This window comes from Electrona antarctica, assembly GCF_951216825.1.
Source record: "Electrona antarctica genome assembly, chromosome: 1".
NCBI lineage: Eukaryota > Metazoa > Chordata > Actinopteri > Myctophiformes > Myctophidae > Electrona > Electrona antarctica.
In genome coordinates, this window is record NC_136806.1 from 11,124,001 (window position 1) to 11,146,840 (window position 22,840).

The 22,840-nt window shown below is 43.0% G+C and overlaps 2 protein-coding genes across 2 annotated transcripts; both read left to right on the forward strand.

Annotated features, from left to right (window-relative positions):
- The first annotated feature begins 365 nt into the window (after positions 1-365).
- Positions 366-7,252, forward strand: dad1 (defender against cell death 1). Its single transcript, XM_079528131.1, has 3 exons — positions 366-686; positions 4,562-4,732; positions 6,994-7,252. Exons 1-2 carry the CDS (start codon positions 476-478, stop codon positions 4,690-4,692), a joined length of 342 nt encoding a protein of 113 aa, XP_079384257.1. The 5' UTR covers positions 366-475; the 3' UTR covers positions 4,693-4,732; positions 6,994-7,252.
- Positions 7,253-8,598: 1,346 nt separating this feature from the next.
- On the forward strand, positions 8,599-21,443 carry pigr (polymeric immunoglobulin receptor; the record flags this gene model as incomplete). Its single annotated transcript, XM_079489917.1, has 8 exons — positions 8,599-8,647; positions 9,547-9,903; positions 13,749-13,830; positions 15,522-15,751; positions 17,232-17,358; positions 20,509-20,597; positions 21,029-21,078; positions 21,210-21,443. The coding sequence occupies 8 exons, from the start codon at positions 8,599-8,601 to the stop codon at positions 21,291-21,293; spliced, it is 1,068 nt and encodes a 355-aa protein (XP_079346043.1). The 3' UTR covers positions 21,294-21,443.
- Positions 21,444-22,840: the final 1,397 nt, after the last annotated feature.

Sequence of the window (22,840 nt, forward strand, 5' to 3'; positions counted from 1 at the left end):
TAAAATCTGAATCCCGCCCCCCCCTTTTTTTCCCCTCACTGTATATATTTCTTTTCCCTTTTTACCTCCTTTTTGATGAATTCTTTTTTGATGAATTCCTGTTCTGTCTATAGAAGTGTCTATTTGTACGTCTCTAAATGTTTTGATGATTTGAACATGGTGGACCCTGTTGGAAACAAGTGTAATGCTTAATTGGGTCGTCCACTCACAGTTAACAGCCTTTGTATTGAGTTTGTGCTTGAAATGTACTGTAATTCTGCAAACTGTTAATAAATTCTTCAATCAATCAATCAAAAACCCGACTACGGATAAGTGGTTGAAGATGGCTGGATGGATGGTTGCTTATTTCTCTCACACAATCTGGCAACACTACCCGGAAAAAAAACCCACTTCCGTTCCTTCTGGACACGTCAGTCATTGAAGAAACGGACGGTGGAGAAAGGCAGAAAGCGGCTAATTATCTAAAAGAATCATCATGTCCAATTCCGTGATCTCGGTGGTCTCTCGCTTCCTGGAGGAATACACCACCACGACGCCCAACAAGCTGAAGGTGGTGGACGCCTACCTGCTGTATATCTTGCTGACCGGCGCGCTGCAGTTCCTCTACTGCCTGCTGGTCGGAACCTTCCCCTTCAATAGCTTCTTGTCCGGCTTCATCTCCTGCGTGGGAGCCTTCATTCTGGGAGGTAAATATAAACACAACACAAATCAGTGTGTTTGTTTGTTTGTTTAGGTGGTGGTCTGTTAGTTGACCTGCAGACAGTGTGTCTGTGGCCCCCGTCCAGACATGCAGTGCAACTAACAGCTAGCTAAGCATGTGTAGCAGAATGTCTCAGAGCGTGATACCAGTCGAATGGGGTGCTCAAAAGTCTAATATCTCCTCCGGTCCTGGTGGGTACATCCCTTTGGTCTAGTGGTTAAGATGCTGGACCTTCACGGGGGAGGCCCGAGCTCGAATCCCGGGCGTTACACATGCATTCATTGGTTGTAAGTTGTGTGGTGGGCCCATACTTTGAAGTGCAAATGTACCCGTCTGTGCTCTTATTTCAGGTGAATATAAAAGCTGACGCCGCTTTATATATTTATGCATTATTTATTTCAAGATTATGTGTTGTGGTATATTTTCTTGGCTCTTGAGTATGTAAATAATAGTACAGTGCCGTACAATTCTCTCTCTTCTCTTCCAAAGGGGATTGTAGAATCAGAATAAACTTTGTCTCATCATTCACAGGAGTGAAGAATAGAGGGTATGCGCGTGACATCATCGTACCTGGAATTTATGCGGGAACGCCCACTGAGTGGCAAAAAACGACTTTCTGGCCTTGACAGCCCATTCATCCAAACAGAAAAGTCCTGTCTGATTGCATTAAACAATGTTAAACTCACCAACATTGCAGCTGTACGAAAAGCTTGAATTATCCTCTTATCTGCAAAGTTTTTGTTTCATGAAAATCCACCATAGAAACGTTATGAGCTACTTTCTGTCAAGAAATGCCCTGCATTTGATTATTTTTGTCAGAGTTTGGAAGTGCTTGTTTTCAATAACACAACATTTTGCTGCCTCCTGCATTATGTGACATTTAGAAACGGGTGGTACGCAGGACGGTTGAGTGATTTCCAACGAGCGCTTCCAAACTCCAACACTGCTGCTCAATGTTTTGCCACTCAGTCTAGATGAGGGGGGCGTGTCCTGATGGGAAAATCATGCATGTGCATACTCTCTATTGGTTGAGGTCATTTTGTGATGCACTACCCAAGGTTAGCCCAGGTTCGAGTCGAGATACTATAGACAATTGTAGGGAACAACACACAGAACTTGTATTTACAAACAACTTGGGAGTTGGCTATATTTTATTTTGTTTTATTCTTAAATATATTTTTCCCCTCCCAATTATGTTAGTACCCCCACGTGTAAATAGCAACTTAACCTGCATAGCCGCAAGCAACTTGGATGCTATAATGCTATCTGGCATCCAAGTTGCAACACCAACCCTTGACAGCCCATTCGTGGCAGCGGTGGCCGAACGGATAGCGGCGCGGTCTAGATACCGGAAGGTTCCCAGTTCGAACCAGCCGTCCGACACGTTAAAATTACCACCGCTGAAATGCCCTTGAACAAGGCATCAACCACTACGATGAAATGTGTTCTATGAGCAGGGCCTGGCTGGAAACAAGTTCTTGAGCTTAGCCCAGATACCCTGGGTAAATATAGATTTCATTTCATTTCATTTCATTCATCAAAACCAAAAAGTCCTATCTGATTGTATTCAATGTTAAAATCACCAATATCGCAGCTGTACCGAAAGCTTGGTATATCATTTGTATCTGTCAAGTTTTTATTTTTTACCTCTGTCAAATTCCGTGCAGGTGATTCTTATTCAAATTGATAGAGTTTGGAAGCACTCGTTTTCAATAACTCAAAAGCGTCCTGCTGCAGTGCTGCCTCTTGCATTATGTGTGATTTCGAAACGGGTGGTACACTGGACCGTTGAGTGATTTACAACAAACGCTTCCAAACTCGAACAATTCGAAAAATAATCACATCATGCACAGAATTTATTGACGGAAGGTCTACGGTGGATTTTTATGAAACAAAGACTTCACTGACCGATACAAAGAGGATAACCCAAGCTTTCCGTACAGATGCAGCATTGGTGTGTTTAAAGTCATTTAATTAATACAATCTGATAGGAGTTTTTGTTTTCAATGAATGGGCTGTCAAGGGTTCGTATTGCAACAAAGCCTGACGGCATTATAGCATCTAAGTTGCTTGCAGCTACACATTGACAGCCCCGTTCACGAAAACAGATCTGATTGTATTAAACTCGCCAATCTTGCAGCTGTATTGGAAAGCATGAGTTATTCTTTGTCAAACTCAAACACATAGAAATACGTTTATTGACAGAAAGTGACTCATGTTTCAAACTAAGTCTTGACTATGTTTGAAACAAACACTGTTTGGTCTGTGTAGGGTGTAGCACTGTAGACAGACAACCATGTCTCCTGACTCCTCTGACACACATTAAGTCAGAAGACAGCTGCTTCTTTTCACCAGGGGGATGCAGGGCCTAGGGTTAGGCCTATTGCATGCAGACCTTTTCACCAGGGGGATGCAGGGCCTAGGGTTAGGCCTAAGGCATGCAGATCTTTTCACCAGGGGGATGCAGGGCCTAGGGTTAGGCCTAATGCATGCAAAGGAACACACTTTGCTGCCCAGTTAGTTGCACTTCCAGCTGAACAACCAACCGACAGGCAGCGTTCTGGTGCAGTGACAGAATTAAATTGCCCTCCCCACCCAGCTTCCCGCCCGGCAAAACCGGAGGCACCGTGGAAGATTTGAACCGCAGTTGCTGTCAGGGACTTTTCCCCTTGCCCCACCCGGGCATTCACAGTATTTGAATGTATTTTAAATACCAAATTCCAGGAAACAAATTCTTATGCACACCTGATCGGATCAGAGACGGGTGCGTAGGCAGGGATCAACGTATACAAAAAAAAAATGCACACAATGTACACAATGACCCTCACACCGTCTGCACTTGCAATATGAACACTTTGATTATTTTAGCACCGTTTCGGTCATAGTGAGATGCCTGAAGAATAAAAGTGTTGGGAGGAGACCCCGGGGCAGATCAAGGTGCAGTTGGAGGAAACGCATCGACTCACTGGCCTTGGAACGTCTCGGGATCCCCCAGGAGGAAGTCACTAATGTTGCTCTGGAGAGGGAAGTCTGGTGGAGCTGTTGCCCCCGCGACCCGACTACGTATAAGCGGTTGAAGATGGATGGATATTGCAAGTGCAGATGTTGTGCAGGTCATTGTGTACATTTTGTGCATTTCAAAAAAAATACCGAAACCAAAAGCACACCTCAGGAAGACCTGTATTGTCTCTTTTCCACCTTTTGGACAAGTGCCATTATTGATCACCGTTTTTTGACAATTGGTCACAAAAGTCACTGCAAGGAAGGAAGCCATCCCTTTGTTGTGCAGTGATAAAGATCAACCTCTCCACCTGGCGTCCATTCCTGAACACAGTCAATTGTGTTTGTAGACGATGCTCAGCCAAACTGGATGCACTGTGGTGGAGTCAAATCCTAGCATATACAGTTTTTGTATTTTTCCCCTGTGCCAAGATTCAAGGTTCTTAACTGCTTGCTGGTTTTGGAACAAAGTTCTTTATTTACAACTATTGTCTTGGCTACACCACCACAAGCATGCCAGAAATAATTTATCTTGATTTAATGTATTTTTAAATGTGCCTTTGATCAGCATCACTATGTTCATTTCAGACTGAAAGCATTTTTATTTATTTTTTAATGTTTTTTTTTGTGGCTTTCGCCTTTTATTTTATGTTTTATGGAGGGACAGACAGTAGGTTGACAGGAAATGGGGGGGAAGACATGCAGAACCCGCGGCACACTGCCAGACTGGATTACCAGCCAAGGTGCCTGGACCATTGAGCCATGGCCCAGGCCCTGAAAGCATTTTTAAGCACCATTTGAGCATGTGGCAAGACATTATGCGGGCGAGAACTAACAAGGCATATTCTGTCTTTCTTTTAGTGTGTCTTCGTATTCAGATCAACCCAACGAACAAAGGAGAGTTCATGTCCATCTCTCCAGAGAGGGCTTTTGCCGACTTCCTATTCGCACACACTGTCCTCCACCTGGTTGTGATGAACTTCATTGGTTGAAACGTTGCAGCCTCAACTACAAATAAACCCATGTCAGCAGGTAAGCGTGAGCATTCACACGCATATTTGTAACAATTCAAACGTTTTGATAGTCAAGCTTCAACTTTATATCCCTGGGGAAACTATCGTTTCTAGACCTGCACTGACAACAAATATCCACACATAATCAAAAAGGCTGAATTAAAGATTGAATTGATAATCAATTGTGTACGATCATGGAAGATCATTGACTTGAGAGCAGAGGTTATGTGAAAATAACAATTATTCTGCATTATCTAATTGTGTAGACTTCTTGTAAATTAACTAGTCATGCAGATGTTTAACAATAATTTAACTGTACGGGTCCATTTGGTTTCATTTTACACTCTCAAAAGGGTCCATTTGGTTACCAACTCCATCATTTAGCTGGGGGACCACCTGGGGCTGGAACCCCCTCAAGGACCACTGGTGGTCCCCGGACCGCTCACTGGTTGAAAACCACTGCACTAGAGAATAGTTCTGCTAGCTGGCTGTTAATGTTACTTTACTGCTCGTCATTGATTAAGAAAATAATTTTGTCATGTAACATGCTTAACAATGGAAGACCACAGGCTGGCTCACCAACAATGATTGGCTTCACGGTTACACTTGCTTACCATCTCTCAACCATCCCAAATGACAAATCTGATAACTGTTTTAATTTTGACCACCCAGGCTCTTATGTACATTATGGATTTATGTTTTTGTTTTGTTTGTCATGTTGGATTCTCCTTGTTAAAAAGTAACAAAATGTAAGCCACAAGCTTCTGCCTATACCTTTTTGATCAGGCTAAAATAAAAAAGCTTTTTTGTAATGTCTCACTACACTGTTCAAAGAGTATCTGAATAAACGGTATACATTCATTAGAATGGCCGATTAGCGTTTTCTCTCAGCTAACGTTAACATCCAGCATCGGGCATGTTCCCCACTGTTCCATTGCAAATCACCCAATGCTCAAAAGTTCAACGTTCAAATGAAGTATCTTTATACTGTGTAGAATGTCAAAGTTGACAGAAGAGGGAGCACTAACCTTGTTCCACAGACAGCAGCCACACTGTAAAGCCTACAGTCTTTCTGCAGTGATATTTCTGCTTATGCCATTTAGGCCTGACCTCGAAATTTAAAAAATATCTTCTAAATCCTCCAGTTTTCTGAAATAAATATTTTCACAATTTTTCAAAAATAGCAGACCTACAAGCTCATAGCGTGCCACTCGGTGGCGCGCTATGAGCTTGTAGATCTGCTATTTTTCAATAGCTAAATTAAATGATTTGGTGTTTAAAACTCCAAAAGGGGTTCCCGCCCAAAATGGGTTATGCCATTTAGATTAGACCTGAGGATGTATCTGTGTCACCTTGTAGCTTTTAATTAAGCATTATTTTAAACTTTAGCTGTTGGAAAAATAGCAGATCTACAAGTTCATATCGTGGTGTTTTTTTGTTGTAAAATCGTGAGAATGTGTGCAATTCTTTGAATGTGTATATATATATATATATATATATATATATATATATATATATATATATATATATATATATATATATATATAGAGAGAGCACCGAAGTCCTGATGTCACTGTCAGTAGAGGGCATCCACAGGTTCGTCTACTTTTTATGTGCGGCCAATTACATTTATATTTTTTGGCATCCTTGACAAGCCTGAGGAAGGTAGCAGGACCGAAACATTGCTTCTTAAATAAATGCTCTGAACCCAGCAAGTGGCAGTGTGCGAGTGTCCCTCCTTTCCACATTGTGTATGCCTCGTCATCATCGCACCTGCTCCAAATAGGCCTATCTCACAGCCCGCTTTCCACGCCCACTTCCGGTAAATAGTGGTGTCATTTAACATTAGGATTTACACGTTTTTTTCTCTGGAGAATCTAAGTACATTTTCTAATGTAAAAATGTGACAGACCAATATTATTATGAAGCAAACAAGATGGTAAATCAGCTCGAACAGATAGAACAAACCTTACCTTGAGAAAACAAAAGTTGTAGACTTCTTAAATTACTTCTGTTAACTATGGAGTGACGTCACGCTATCACCACTAGCCCCGAAAGGGGGCGTATTAAGGGGGGCGGGGAAATTCTGTGAGATAGGCTTATTACCTACCGGGTGTGCGGTGTCCGCAGGTCTTATTATGTTATTGGCCTCATGAGTGTGTGCATTGGCCAATGTTGATTATCTCAGAATGCCAACAGTCACCACTAAGTGTAAAGTATGTTGTTCCTCTTATAATTCTGTGGTACTGATTACCTCCTTCTTTTCTCATCGCTCAACAGAAGAGATGATTAATGGTTCCCCTCCAAGACGTGAAGCCACCTCTTCATCCGCGCCAGTAATTTGGAGAGTTGAAGCCCACCATTCAAAAGGAATTTGCTGCAACAACGTGTCTTATATCATACAAGACAACTTTTGTCTATTGACAAAACTATTGAAAATGTTTTGATTTCGTTTCGTTTTATTTTATATACTGTTCATTTTCTAAAGCATTCCCTTTTGCACTGAGAGAAATGGAAATAAAAGGCTACTGCAATGGCATTCATTGTGTATTGTAGTTATATCAATTATATAATTATACAATTATTATATATCATAACAAAACTGAGGCCACAACTGAGTCTGGTCAGAGGTCTGGTGTACTAGCTACTTAGTTTTATTTACACCAAAAAGGTGCATTGATAGTGAACAATTGCAATTATACCACAGGTCGTTTCGAGGAAGCAATCTGATTGGTTGAAACAGCCTTCTAGCCGTGGGTTAAACCAGCACCATTCACCACCTAATCAAAACAAATAATTCAGCTGCTGTTTTCCAGAGCGCTAGCAAACTCGGTGGCTAGGCTAGCTAGTTTCTTGGGACATTTGTGGTCGTAGTGACTACATCTGTCATTAAAAAAATATATTCTTTCAGCGATTTTCTTAGTTTTAAGGGTAACTGTTGTATAATTGCAATATTACACTCGAGGGTGTGGGTTAACGTGATTATTGCCACTTCAGTGATGCTTGCAGAACTCGACTTCGTCTCGTTCCTCACCGCATCCCTGTCGTGGCAATAATCACGTTAACCCACACCCTCTCGTGTAATATTGCTTAATTATATGCTGTTACCATTTTAACCCATTTTGGGTGGGAACCCCTTTTGGTGGTTACATACATTATGTTATAATTTAGCTATTGAAAAATAGCAGATCTACAAGCTCACTCGGTGGCGCGCTATGAACTAAATGTGCCTCAAATCTTTCCGAAAATTGTCATGATTTAGAAAACTTTTTTTTTTTAATTTCGACGTCAGGCCTGAATGGGTTAATATTGAAAGCATTTCCCCTGAATCAAATGCTACCTGTTTTATTGCCAAGAGTAATATAAAGTGTTTATAAAATGTCTAACTTCAATATATTAAGCTTTTGTAACACATTTAAATTACGGGCATTTTGTTGTACATTTTCTTTGTATTGTTGTGGCTTTCACATTTTACTGTAGATAAGAGGCAAGGGAACACATTTTGATATTCAGTAGATAAATTGCAAATGTTCTGAATTATATCTGAAGTACTAAATGTGTAGATTGGTGTGTTCATAGTGGGTTAAATAATAAAAAAATGTCAGTCAATCTAAACCTAAACAATCATTGCAATTTAGTTCACAGACTGCAAGAAGCAGTTGCAAAACAAAAAGTCTGGTTTCATGAATGATTATTTTAGTTTCCTCAAATTCCACAAAAAAGCCTCCGGCACCTATATGGTTAACATCATGATTCAAAACATCTGGATTCCACATGTGGTCATGTGACCAACAGGAAGTCAGGATTGCGGAACGGGGGGGGGGTCTGCTTTTGGAGAGCTGAGGTTTGACTCGTCAAACGTCAAACTGATTAGGAATAAACAACATGCAGCAGCTTATCCTGCTCACCCTTGGACTGCTCGCCTACATTACAGGTAATATTATACCGCTCATCAGTTCTCTGGTGATTAGTTGCAGATCATGTTCAGTCGCTTCTTAAGGAAAGCAATTGGTGAGAAAGGGAAAGAGGAAATCTTGTGACAAAAGAAAATCTGTGTTTGTTACTTTTCATTATCCAGAGCTTTCCACAACACTGCATGTTTGTTTGTTTGTTTTAGAAAGGGTGAACAAAGTTCAGTCAGACTTTATGTAACTTTTGTCTCGTAGCTACAAAGACCACTTTCAACTGTCATAGACCCCAAATCAGAATTGCATTATGGCATGTTCCAACTTTGGAATTTCACGTTTTGAAGGAAGTGAAAATGTCAAAGTATTCATTCATAGAAAACGAAACCAGAAGTGTGGAAAAAAAGCGGTTCTTGAGACTACCATCTGTGGGAATGCACATGCACGCACACACACACAAACAGTTATATAACTACTACTACTTATAACTGCTACAATTTGTTGCGATCTCTATTATCTACAGATATATTTGTATTGATTTTCCTTTTTTCACAAACGGGGGGGTGGTGGTTGATGATGATCTGATCTCAAGAACACAAGAGGACAACCTACCACTGATTCCAAATACTTTTAATAATTATCAGTGGTGGTGGCTCAGGGGTAGAGTGGCTGGATGGTAACCGTGAGGCTGCCAGTTGGAACCCGGGCTCCCCCAGAGTCCCTGTCGAAGTGTCCTTGAGCAAGACACTGAACCCCTAATTGCTCCCGATGTGCTAGTTGGTGCCTTGCATGGTTTCCGCTGCCATCAGTGTATGCATGTGTGTGTGAATGGGTGAATGTAATGCACAATCTCTGTAAAGCGCCTTGGATAAAGGTGCTATATAAATGCACCATTTACCATTTAACCCACTTTTGCCACAATTTGCAGCCTCTCTATGTAGTGTAACCACAATAGATGAGCTCACAGTCCTGGAGGGCAACTCTGCCACAGTCCCATGTCATTATGACCCCCAGTATGCTGGCCACGTGAAGTACTGGTGCCGAGGGAGAACCATCAACTTCTGCGCCAGTCTCGCACGAACGGACGAGCCTCGATCGGCGGCCAGCTCCGGCGGGGAAGAGACCAATAAGGTGGACATATTTGACGACCCCGTGCAGCAGGTGTTCACGGTGACCATGAAGGACCTGAAGGAGGCGGACGGTGGGTGGTACTGGTGTGGCGTGGAGGTGGGGAACATGTGGATCGCTGATGTCACCGCCTCCGTCCACATCAATGTCCTTCATGGTGAGTAACATGCAAGGTGTGGGAATGGCTCATGAGGGGTAGAGTGGCCGCTATAGAGAACCCGGATGGGAAACATGAGGTTCCCGGTTCGATCCCGGACTCCCCCAGAGTTGGTGTCGAAGTGTCCTTGAGCAAGACTCTGAACCCCTAATTGCTCCCGATGTGCAGGTTGGTGCCTTGCATGGTTTCCTCCGCCATCGGTGTGTAAATTGGTGAATGTAATCCACAATCTATGTAAAGCACTTTGGATAATTAAGCACTTTGGATCTATGTAAAGCGCTTTGGATATTTAAGCACATAATTAATGCACCATTTACCATTTAAAGTGGTCCTCCTGATATGGTCATAAATGCTTTTATTTTTTTATTAAAGCCAAATATAAACGCCAACCACTGATATTGTCCATGGCTGAGATAAGGGCAAGGTATTAATGATAAAATGCACAAATAACGACGACATAGATAAATTACTATAACTAAATACCTCTGAGGAAACGATAAACGTAATCAGTTTGGATTTAATTTAGATTCATGTCGGAATGAGCTTTACTTCAGGGCTCTGAAACTGACTGCACATGAATGAGCTTTACTTCAGGGCTCTGAAACTGACTGCACTGAGCTTTACTGCAGGGCTCTGAAACTGACACATGACAATTCTGCTTACGTGATCCAACTGCAAACATTGGTGAAATGGACACCATCACAATTATTTCAAAAGCACAAAATCTGGACTTTTATGATCACTCTGTATATAAGTATTATTGAGGGGTGCTAGTCCCTCCTATGTCCAGCTTTTAGTGTTTGTGTAAACACAAACATTGAAGACAAAAGTGAGGACGCATATTGTGATTGGCCGGCGTGATTGTGTGGGAGATGTGGTTGGTATTCATCCTTGTTTTGAGTTGCTTAGTGGATGGGATGATTGCACTCTCACACAGTAATAAGGATAAAAACAACACATATTGGCCATTTTTACACTTTATTAATTTGACACTCAGTGTTAGGGAACTCAGTAGCGCCTGGAAGATCCATTCACATGAAGCCACAACAGCTTGGTATGGCATGGGGCAGTATCTCTCTCACAGGCAAGACAGAACTTGTCATCATTGAAGGCAATCTCAATGCAGTGATATATCGGGATGAGATTCTGGAGCCAGTGGCGATCCCATATCTTCAGAATCTGGGAGCTAACGCTATCCTCCAGGATGACAACACTCGTCCCAGCCCCCTCACAGTGCCAGGGTCATCACAGAGTACCTCCAAAATTTGGGAGTGGAGAGGGGCAGCGGTGGCCTAAGGGTTAGAGGAGCGCCCTTGTTGCCGAAAGGTTGCCGGTTCGATTCCCTGGACGGGCAGGAAAAATCTGGGTCGGGAAGTGATTGTCATCACACACCCAACACCGCTGAAGTGCCCTTGAGCAAGGCACTGAACCTCCAACTGCTCCAGTGGAGCTGCTTAGTGGCCAACAGTATAAGACTGTGGTTGTACTGGTCAGCTCCCAGGTTTTAATGTGTCTGTCTGTGTGTCTATGTGCAGGGCGTTGCTGAAAATGAGCACCTGTGCTCAGCTACTACCCTGGGTAAATAATGGATAAAAAAAAGGACTCACAGGCCTGCTGTGCTGTGAGTTTCACACTTGTGGGATCAGCTCGGGCGTGCTGTACGTGCTAGAGTGACCAACAGAACGACGTTGGATGACTTGCAACAAAACGTGGTTGAGGAATGGGATGCCATGATGCCACCCCACAGCAAAATGTGGCTAGGATGGTGAGCAGCTTGAGGAGGAGGTTTTCAAGCTGTTGTGGCTAGCCTATGTATGGATCTTCCAGGCGCTACTGAGTTCCATAACACTGAGTGTAAAATTAATAACTTATTACTGTGTGAGTGTACAATTATCCAATCCACTAAGCAACTCAAAGGATGAATACCAACCACTTGCCATTTTGGCAAATCTTTTGGAGGCGCTACCCACACGTTTAGCTGTGTTGCTCATTCCACGAATGCCCGATCCTTACACGCTATACCTCGTTGTAAAGGTGACTAATCAACGATTAAAATGATATAAAATACAATACCATTTGGTATTATTAAAGTGGAGAAGTAATGGACCAAAGTTAAGTTTCAGAACTGTTGTTGCTGAGTTTACTTAGATAAATAGATACCTTTATTAATCCCGTGGGGGGAATTCAGGCGCCAGCCAGCGGCATGCTCCGCTCTGGCCTGGACTAATCAGAGTCACTGGACTAATTTAAAGATGGGGAGCCAGGGAGTTAAGATTTTCAGAATCTCAACAAAAGACACGGGTGTCTAAAAACTGGGGCAGACTTGGGCCTCAGGGAATGTCATTTCATGACAGCCATGACCTTCCAATGGCCTTCCATGAAATTCACATTCCCCTATTTCATATCGTATAAAGCAAAGCTTAACAAAACCAAATCAATCAAGTTTGATCGTATGAATCCACCCTCTTCACCTCCTCTCACTGCATGAGAACAGACTGTTCCTCTGACAGACAGTACTGTTCCTCTGACAGACAGTACTGTTCCTCTGACAGACAGTACTGTTCCTCTGACAGACAGTACTGTTCCTCTGACAGACAGTACTGTTCCTCTGACAGACAGTACTGTTCCTCTGACAGACGGTACTGTTCCTCTGACAGACAGTACTGTACAGACAGTACAGGCTGTTCCTCTGACAGACAAGCTCATTAGTTTGGTTGATATCGAACTTCAGGTAATTGTCACACCATGTGATGAAGCTACCCATGCATCATTCGTCTGTACTCCAAAGAGTCTCTTGGTGACGGTCTGGATTGGAATCATACTGTACATGTCAATATAGGAATAATTTGCATTTAGTCCCCCCCCCCCCCCCCCCTCTCTCTCTCTCTCTCTCACACACACTCTCACACACAGTCACACACACACAATTCAATTCAAAAAGTGGAAGTCAGAAGCTCCAATAAATCAATTTCTATGTACCGAGGTCGCTCGATGCAGATAGTGCAGGTATTCCACAAAATGATTAATCTTTACACACACACACACACACACACACACACACACACACACACACACACACACACACACACACACACACACTTCAATTCAAAAAGTCAGAATCTCCAATAAATCAATTTCTATGTACCGAGGTCGCTCGATGCAGATAGTGCAGGTATTACACACAATGATTCATCTTTACACACACACACACACACACACACACACACACACACACACACACACACACACACACACACACACACACCCACACACAGGTCATTACATGTACGTAATGTAATATCAATATGTGTAATGTAAACAATAACAATAACCTGTAAACATGGCGAATGTACAACTATGATGCTGCATTTCTAGTTATTCACTGCTATAATCATCAGGTGATCTGTTGTCTGTAGCCATGCAATGCTCATACAGTGTGCTTTTATTTTTGAATTGACGGATACCTGTCAAGCCCAAATGGGACTAGGCAGGGTTCCCCAATACATTTTCCTCAAGGGCCATATTTTGACTAGGGTACCAGGCTGGGGGCCGAGTCCGCACGCACGAGGTCGAGGTCTTTCCCTGAAAATTCATTTTCAGGGCAAGACCCCATTTGAAAAGGATGCCCAGTTTGACATGCATAGGCTACTGACCCACATGTAATGCCATTTATATCTGGGACCCCCTTTTTGAAATTATTCCAGGGGCCACAAGGGGGCACTCCGCGGGCCGCAAATGGCCCGCGGGCCGCCTATTGGGGAACATGCGTAACGTTTCTCTTTAGTGTGTTTATGATTTATCACATAAATGTTTACTGAGGAGGTCTCTGTGCTTGCGTTCCACAGACGTGTCGGTGGCCAACAGCAGAGTCAGTGGAGTGGAAGGGGACAGTGTCACTGTTGAATGTCACTACAGTGAAAGATACAGGTATTACATCTTGTTGCTATAGCCCAGGGGTGGGCAACTGGCGGCCCGTGGGCCACATGCGGCCCCCACCTTCACTTAATGTAGCCCTCAGGTTAATGTCAGAATACTGATATAATATTGGTTTCAGCTGTTTACAATTCCACAACATGCAAAACATGACCCGCTTTATTTACTTCAGTCTAAATTAGTAGCTCAATGCTCAACACAAGTATAATTAAAGGCATTTGAAATTACATAAAAATGTTAATTTTCAGGATTCCAATTCAAAAAGAGCAAAAAATAATTCAAGATTTAAATTTGAATATAGCAAAAATAGCCGATCTACAAGCTCGAGCTTGTAGATCGGCTATTTTTGCTACGACAGTAATATATGGCCCTAGGGAGTGAGTGTGGAAATATAGTGGCCCTCTCCATCGTCAAAGTTGCCCACCCCTGCTATAGCCACTTGATTCATATAGACAAAACATATTTTGTTTTAAATCTGCCAACCAGGGGGGGGGGGGCAGCAGACTGACCTCATGCTTCCTTCTATGCATGAGGAGTCCAAGCTGCTTCTTTTCACCTGACAGGGGAGAGTTTCCCCGGCCGGACGTAGCGCGTGGAAGGAACGTTATTCCGACCAGTGCCTTTCCCCTCCATCAGTCACCCCGGCTGGCCAGGGGGAGGTAGTTTAGAGACCAGGATTACTGCATGTTTTTGTGAGGGTACCTACCCTAGGGGGACACGGGGAGAACATGCAAACTCAACACAGAAAGGCCCTTTCACCAACCCCGCCTCGGGTATGGGCACTGATGACGCGGAGGAGAGAACACGCCCACAGCGTCCCCAGCGGGAATCGAACCTTCTAGCTGTGAGGCGACAGCACTACCGTGCCCCAAGTGTTCTAATTTTATTCAGAGTGTTCAAATGGAACCAAATGGACCCATAAGAGTCCATTTGGTTCCATTTGTAAACTCCTAATGAGTAACACATCGAAGAAATAAGCCACAAGAGGCTGTGCTTTGGATCGTACTGTGTATGGTTATTGGTTTTCCTTTCTAGTTACTTCACTGCCAAATTGGCTGTTCTCAGAGGATATCTATTTTTATTTCCCTGGCAGTGTGCTGCGAAGCACCTTGTGACTGTGCCTTTGAAAGAGGACGTAAAGTGTAATGTTATTATAACACTTACATGCACCTTTAAATGCTCCTCTTGTATTATTACCATGGCTACTGCAAGCCTTTAACCCATTTAGACCTGAGGACGGAATTTAAAGAAATGCCTTCTAAATCATGACAATTTTCTAAAAAACCTCATGTTTCTATATCAGTGGTTCTCAATATTTCATGTCAAGGACCCCAAAGATTATATGTATTTGGTCGCCGACCCCCAACTTCAAATATGTTGTTCCAGGGACCAGGGACCAGAAGCAAAGATTTTAGTTTAAAACGTTCGCTCTGAAAAAATATTTATTCAAAGATTTACACCACATTTTCACGATTTTTCAAAAATAGCAGATCTACAAGCTCGTAGCGCGGCACTTGGTGCCGCGCTATGAGCTTGTAGATCTGCTATTTGTCAATAGCTAAAGTATAACAAAACAAAACAAAACACCAAAAGGGGTTCCCGCCCCCAAAATGGATGAATCTTTTACTGTGTAATCAATGTTTCGTTCATTCTTTCCGTATAACTGCGTTCGCTGCAACAAACAGACAGGCTGAGAAGAAGTGGTGCCGCAGTGGAGACTGGAGCTCCTGTTTGGTGACTAACTCCGAGGGGAACTACAAGGACGCCTCGGTGGCCATCGTCGACGACGGGGCGCGGGGGTCCTTCACCGTCACCATCACCGACCTGCGGATGAGATACACGGGCTGGTACTTCTGCGCAGCCGGACATCGACAGAAGGCTGTGCACGTGCAGGTCATACCGCGACCCGTCACCAGTAGGTTCATGAACAACTCGTAAATACTTGATTTTTGTCTGTTTATTTGATGCCGGTATATATTTTGTATCCAATTCTTCAATTCAGATTGTGACCAAATTGTGGAGTTTTGTTACTTTACATAAGATATGAAAGGTATATCCTGACCTACAGTATGTGGAACAAAGCAACTGTTAATAATAAATTGATGGCACAAAATCAAAATATTCATGTGCTTTTGGACCTAATCCATATCTGTGGTGATTGTTACAGTTGTAGATATTTCTATGGCTTTAAGGTTATAAAGAAGGTTATAAGAAGGCTGTAAAATTATAACAAATGACATGTCAAGAGTAGACTTTGTGCAAAACTATAAAACATCTGCGTGACCCACTGCATTTGATGATCTCATTCATTGCCACTTGCAATGAATAAGTACACCCCCTGTGTTCTTATTCATTTGGTGTCTTGTTCAAGGACAATTTGACTTTTCCGGTCCTGTAAAAAGAGTTTTCTGCCAAACGGCTTGCGTGATTGCAGCCTATTGTGTACCCTACCGGACGTGGAAACAAAGAACAGATCTACAAACTCTCAACGTGCTGCAGCGTGATCCTAATCCTATGAGCTAGGACAGGGGTTCTCAACCTGTGGGTCGCGACCCACAGGTCGCGACCCCCGGCGACCCGGGGGGGGTCGCCAAATTATTTTCGGGGGTCCCCAAATTATTATCAAAAAAAATAAATAAAGATTTTTTCTTTTTTGCAACTGAATTGCTGGAAAAGAGAAATGAAGAGTTTACATAGTACACATAGTACATTCATAAACTTTCCTTAATGATTATATCTGGTTTCAGTATTGATTTATGATGTATTTTCACTATTATTATGGTTATTGTAGCGGCCAATTTGTATTGGGGGTGGGAAGGAGGGCGGGACGGGGGTCACAAGACACAGCCAAAGCATTTCTGGGGGTCCCCAGCCAAAAACGTTTAGAACCCCTGAGCTAGGATAGGTGGTGTAGCAAAGATTTGGCACGAAATTTGGAATGGAATTATACCATTCTCTATATTCTATGCTTTATTTTTGCTATATAGGAGTAAGAGACTCATTATTTGCACTGAATGCCTGGAAATTGGGTTAAATATTCAGGAAAAGTTTTGGAAATACGTTGGTAAAAATGTGGGAACCTGTCTGTAACAAAACGGAACCCGACCACCCTGTGTTTTAACCCATTTTGACCTGAGATCAGATTCTAAAAATGTCTTCTATATCCTGACAGTTTTCTGAAAAAGCTGTTTCTATGCCAATGGTTCTTTGATTTTTCAAAATTGCAGACCTACAAGCTCGTAGCGCGGCACTCGGTGCCGCGCTACGAGCTTGTAGGTCTGCTATTTTTGCATAACATAATGCTAACACCAAAAGGGGTTCCCGCCAAAAATGGGTTAAATTGTGTGTCCACATTACTCCTGACTGAAATTCCTGTATAATGTCTTTGGCTTCAGCTGCTGTGTCTATGATGCCATCATCATCTCCACCGTCAACACAACAACCTCCGGCGTCGTCTTCCACCGCCGTCTACCTGCCTCTACAACCCAAGAACATCACTATGGAGCCCGGGGACACTCAGAGGTACGGTAACACTGCACTATGGAGCCCGGGGACACTCAGAGGTACGGTAACACAGCACTATGGAGCCCGGGGACACTCAGAGGTACGGTAACACATCACTATGGAGCCCGGGGACACTCAGAGGTACGGTAACACAGCTCTATGGAGCCCGGGGACACTCAGAGGTACGGTAACACAGCACTATGGAGCCCGGGGACACTCAGAGGTGCGGTAACACAGCACTATGGAGCCCGGGGACACTCAGAGGTACGGTAACACAGCACTATGGAGCCCGGGGACACTCAGAGGTACGGTAACACAGCACTATGGAGCCCGGGGACACTCAGAGGTACGGTAACACAGCACTATGGAGCCCGGGGATACTCAGAGGTACGGTAACACAGCACTATGGAGCCCGGGGACACTCAGAGGTACGGTAACACTGTGCCAATGTTGAGCTGAGAGGAATGCATTATACACAGTTTATTCCCACACATTTCAAGTGCAAATCACAATACAGCAGATGCTCTCATCCTGAGCAACTTACTTAACCCATTTTGGTGTTTCAAGAATTATGTTATACTTTAGCTATTGAAAAATAGCAGTGGTTCAAAGTGAATGTTTTTAACTCGGGTCTAAATGGATTAAGTGCGAGATCAGAGTAGATTGTATGAAGTCCACAGGGCAATATTAATTGCGATGCGATATTAATTATATTATATTAACAACACATTTTGTGCCCAAGACGTCTGTGGACGTCTTTGGTATTACCGCACGTGCAGTGCCCAAGACGTCTGTGGACGTCTTTGGTATTACCGCACGTGCAGTGCCCAAGACGTCTGTGGACGTCTTAAAAAAAAAAAAGAAGAAAACTTTTTTTCTTTTATTTAAACAAAAAACAAAAAACAAAAAAATCATAACAATGTTTTTTTTTTTTTTTAATACGTGGTGCCAAAGTTTGTTTTCGCCATTGAGAATGCATTGGGCGTTTAAATTAAATAACTCAGAAACTATAAAACATTTCAAGTAAAAAGTTCCAGCATGTGTCTCCACAGTCAGCTGAATAAAAAAAAAAATTAATGGATTTTCTAGGAGAAAGTGATTTTCACCCACTTTTGCGTGTTAAATGCGACTCCTGAATCACACCATTAGAGTGAAAGGAGTACATTGAAGTGCACCTAACATTTTTGGTCAAGCAAAACAAATCAAAATAACAAAGACCTCGTCATCATCAGTGCCCATACCTGAGGCGGGGTTGGCAAAAGGGCCTTTCTGTGTGGAGTTTGCATGTTCTCCCCGTGTCCCCTATAGGGTAGGTACCCTCACAAAAAACATGCAGTAATCCTGGTCTCTAAAACTACCTCCCCCTGGCCAGCCGGGGCGCCTGATGGAGGGGAAAGGAACTGGTCGGAATAACGTGTTCCTTCCACGCGCTACCTCCAACCGGGGAAAAACTCCCCCCCCGTCAGGTGAAAAGAAGCAGCTTGGACTCCTCATGCATAGAAGGAAGCATGAGGTCAGTCCGCTGCCCCCCCCAGGTTGGCAGAGGAAGTGTAGCGCCCAGGATTACATTCGATAATTGACACTGGGTGAAAAAATGGGTTGCAAAATTGTGGGATAAAAAAAGAAAAATAAGACCTGTGAACATGTAAGAGGAGTTCAAGTATCTCTGGGTCTTGGTTGTGAGTGATGAGCCGGAGAATAGGCCTATCTCACAGCCCCCTTTCCACGCCCCCTTCCGGTAGATAGTGGTGTCATTTAACATTAGCATTTACACGTTTTTTTCTCTGGAGAATATAAGTACATTTCCTAATGTAAAAATGTGACAGACCAATATTATTATGAAGCAAACAAGATGGTAAATCAGCTCGAACAGATAGAACAAACCTTACCTTGAGAAAACAAAAGTTGTAGACTTCTTAAATAACCTCTGTTAACATGTAGTGTCTATGGAGTGACGTCACGCTATCACCACTAGCCACGAAAGGGGGCGGGGAAATTCTGTGAGATAGGCCTATTGGAGCTGTGCTGAGTTCACTGCACTGTTGTGACAAGAAGAGAGCTGAGCCAGAAGGCAAATAGTCCGGCAGCCGGGCTTGTGGGGTGGGAACTGGGACATTAAGGTATTATAGTCTTTTTTTGTATTGGCCTAAAATATTGTCTATATATGCATACATTCATGAATCCACTTGCTGACCGGCTGTCAGTATTGAGCAATTTGTTTTATAGGGGTTTGTGGTCCTACCATTAACATCCTATAAGGCAAAAATGTCAAAATGTCATTATGCTTTAAGTAGCATGTGACATGTCAAACTACGTAGGGGGTTTTCATGATTCTGGATCCATTCCAAGCATTAGTTTTGCACAAAAAACACTTGCTTGGGCTGTGTAGGTCAGCACATTTTGGGCACATTTGAGCAAGTGGCTATGGCCATTTCTAGCCCCAAATGGGACCCAATGCCTCCCTGCTTGGCACTCAGCATCAATGGGTTGGATTGGAGGGTCAAATAAACAAATCAAATGATTCCCGAGCGCGGGGTGGCTGCAGTTCACCGCTCCTTGGCTGCGGCTCAGCGATCCAAGAGATGGGTCAAAACTCAATATACATGCGGAGAACACATTTTACTGTGGTAACGTGTGTGACAAATCGTACGCCTTTGACTTTGATTCTACAGCTTGGGAGAGCCTTGGAATGACCTTTCTAGGACACACACTCCTGTCTAGGACGTGTGTGTCCTACTACACTGGTCATCACCAGTGTGTTGTACTGAGTGCGGGCAGCATTCAGAAGCCAGTGAAGGCCGGGAATACAAAAGGGGGAGAGAGATGTGAAGGTTGGATACCAGGCGTTCTGTTCAGTACAGAACAGTAGGGGCTGACTAGAGGAATCAGTTGCAATATAAAATGCAGGATACTGTCTTTACTGTACAACACCTGTAACACCTGTAATACTGTATGATTTTTATCACCAGCATTTCAAAACTGTTGTTTTTTTACTTCCCTACACGCTCTCCACACTTGTTGTTGTTGTTTATCTAGCTAGGTCAACATAGGCCATTTAAATCAAGTATTGACGGAATATTCTTGTCCCTGCTGTTATTTCAAGATACTGCTCCCTCGAGTTTACGAGGTCTGTTTTGACTCTGAATGGTTGTGTCCTTTGCTTCCCAGACGTGCCTTGGAGACCGCGGTGATATGTGTCTCTCTGATGCTTCTCATGGGCATGGCTGTGTTAGCGAGGAGGATGTGGAACCAGCACAGTAAGGCAGCTTCTCACCTCTCTATCATTTAACTGTATGTCCAGTGGTGGTGGTGGTGGTGGGGGGGGGGGGGAAATGTACTCAAAATCTTTACACAAAAGTGTCAATATTGCATTGTAGAAATACTCTGTTACAAGTAAATGTCCGGAATTCAAAAAAAAAAAGTATTGGTATGATGACAATAAAATGATATAACAATAAAATGACTTGACAATAAAATGATGACAATAATGATGACAATAAAATGATGACAATAAAATGATATGACAATAAAATGACATGACAATAAAATGATGACAATAAAATGATATAACAATAAAATGATATGACAATAACATGATATGTGTAGGAGCTACTGTATCTATTATTAGCTGTGGCCTTTACGAAGGCAGCCTATTATAATAAAAGCTGTTATTCCTGTCCATATTCAGAAAAAGAACGACGGCTAAGACAGACAGAGGAGCTGAAAGCGAGGCTCACTGTAAGTCCATCACTACATACTATCCGTCTGCCGGTGCCTGCCCGTCTCAAATTATGGAACAATGTCACACTATTATGTACGTTTGAATGGGTTTTTATATACAATGACTAACCTTCACGCCCCTTCCACAGGGATACCCAGGGGACGTAGGAGACCTGCAAAGCGCCACGGTCATTTTCCTCAATGGAGATTCACAGAATGCACTCATGGTCTGACCGACCGACTGACTGCAGTCCATCAGGTTACTAATAACTACACATATCATTACTGGAAACCCGGGGATATGAAGTCATATACGGTACCATTTCAACATCGTGACTCTTTTACTTCATGTTATAAAGTTTCGGAAAATGTGTTAAATGTATATTTCGAAGGTTACCTGGTTCGATACGCACTTTCGATCACTGTTCACAGTGAAAAACAACAGTGTTAATTTTTTTTTCTTTTTTGTGTTTTAGCGCGGCACCGAGTGCCGCGCTACGAGCTTGTAGATCTGCTATTTTTTGAAAAATCGTGAAAATGTGGCGCAAATCTTTGAATGTATTTTATTTCACAGCGAATGTTTTTAACTCAACTCTTTGCTTCTGAGGGGTTCCTGGAACAACTTATTTTTAGATGCGGGCCGGCGGACAATTACAATTATTTTTGGGGTCCTGAAATATTGGGGTCCTGAAATATTGAGCACCACTGATATAGAAACATAGGTATTTCAGAAAACTGTCAGGATTTAGAAGACATTTTAAATTTTGACGTGGGTTAACCACTTAAATGCCGACACACCTATTCTGGGGGAGCGTTTTGCAACTCTGGTCTGTTTCAATAGGAATAGAGCAGTGGTTTTCAAACAGTGGTCCGGGGACCACCAGGTGGTCCCCAGATAAATGATGGAGAGTTGGTAACCAAATGAACCCTTATAGATCTAAGATCTTTAACTCTGTGTGGAGTTTGCATGTCCTCCCCGTGTCCCCTAGGGTAGGTACCCTCACAAAAAACATGCAGTAATCCTGGTCTCTAAACTGCCTCCCCCTGGCCAGCCGGGGCGCCTGATGGAGGGGAAAGGAACTGGTTGGAATAACGTGTTCCTTCCATGCGCTACGTCCAACCAGGGAAACTCCCCCCTGTCAGGTGTAAAGGAGCAACTTGGACACTCAGGCATGAAGGAAGCATGAGTTCAAGTCCGTTGCTCTCCCCATGTCCCCCATATATGGCGACTAGGTTGGCGGAGGGTGTGTAGACCCCAGGATCACATTAGATAATTGACACGGGGGTGAAAAATGGGTTACAAAATCGTGGGATAAAAATTATAGAGAAAAAAACTCTTGAGAGTTACAGTTACATTATTGTTAAACATCGGCATTACTTAATCTTCAAGAAATCTACGCAATTAGAGAATGTAGAAGAATTGTTTTGTTTTTTTGTGGACAAATTAATCGTATCCAACGACAACACAATATCCTTAAGCTTTGGGTCTGAGAAGTTAAATCTCATAAATTGGTGGTCCGTGGCTCAGATGCCGAGTAAATAATGGGCCTTGATATGAAAAGGATTGAAAACCACTGGAATAGAGGATTTAATCCATTGAGACCTGGAACGCATCCATGTCACGTTAGCGTTTAACCACATTAACCATTAACCCATTTTGGGGCGGGAACCCCTTTTGGTGTTTTAAACATTGTTATAATTTAGCTATTGAAAAATAGCAGATCTACAAGCTCATAGCGCGCCACCGAGTGGCGCGCTATGAACTTGTAGATCTGCTATT

What these genes read in the sequence shown, in the direction of transcription:
- dad1 (XM_079528131.1), top strand. Translation starts at nt 476, where the DNA reads ATGTCCAATTCCGTGATCTCGGTGGTCTCTCGCTTCCTGGAGGAATAC. An exon ending in GGGAGCCTTCATTCTGGGAG is followed by an intron (nt 687 to 4,561) that starts GTAAATATAAAC and finishes TCTTTCTTTTAG; the next exon opens with TGTGTCTTCGTATTCAGATC.